The sequence below is a fragment of the Myotis davidii genome, unplaced genomic scaffold (genome assembly GCF_000327345.1).
Source record: "Myotis davidii unplaced genomic scaffold, ASM32734v1 scaffold211, whole genome shotgun sequence".
Lineage (NCBI taxonomy): Eukaryota > Metazoa > Chordata > Mammalia > Chiroptera > Vespertilionidae > Myotis > Myotis davidii.
Window position 1 is genome coordinate 396092 of NW_006282523.1, and position 594 is coordinate 396685.

Sequence of the window (594 nt, forward strand, 5' to 3'; positions counted from 1 at the left end):
CCTCTTTGAATTGGGGGCCTGCGGTGAGCGGGGCGCTCTCTCCGCAGCTTCCCTGAGGTGAAGGGCTACATCCAGGACTACCTGTCGCTGCTGGAGCGGAAGCCGTTCCTGGCCCAGGACAGGACGGAGCTGTACGTGCTGTTCAGCAGCTGCCTGGAGGTGAGCCACGGCCGCGCCTCCTGCTGGGGCCCAGCTTCCAAAAACCTCCGGATACCGTTTCCCCTCGGTGAAATGAGCCCTGGCCGGTGTGCTCAGTGGGTGGAGCCCGGGCACCCAAGGGTCATGGTTCGATTCTGGTCAAGGGCATGGGCCTGGGTTGCGGCTTTGATCGCCAGTCCTGGTCGGGGCGTGTACAGGAGGCAACCCATCGATGTCTCTCACATCGATGTTTCTCTCCCCCTCCCTGTGCCCCTCCTCCCCCCGTTTCACCCTCTGGAAATCGACGGGAAACATACCCTCGAGTGACCGTTACCATGAAGGAAACGACAAGAACACTGCCTTTCCCGTCCGCCCTAGGATTCAATCCACGAGAGGAACAGCGCGCTCCCCGCCCGGGACGAGGCCACGTGCCTCCGGGAGGAGGGCCAGTTCCTC

General features: G+C 63.1%; 1 protein-coding gene across 1 annotated transcript in view; it reads left to right on the forward strand.

The window, feature by feature from the left end:
• RNF213 (ring finger protein 213) overlaps nt 1-594 on the forward strand; it is a 134056-nt gene that overhangs the window by 114307 nt on the left and 19155 nt on the right. Inside the window, exons 49-50 of the mRNA XM_015559756.1 lie at nt 48-159; nt 517-592. Coding sequence (XP_015415242.1) covers nt 48-159; nt 517-592 — 188 coding nt within the window. The remainder of the gene's footprint in view (nt 1-47; nt 160-516; nt 593-594) is intronic.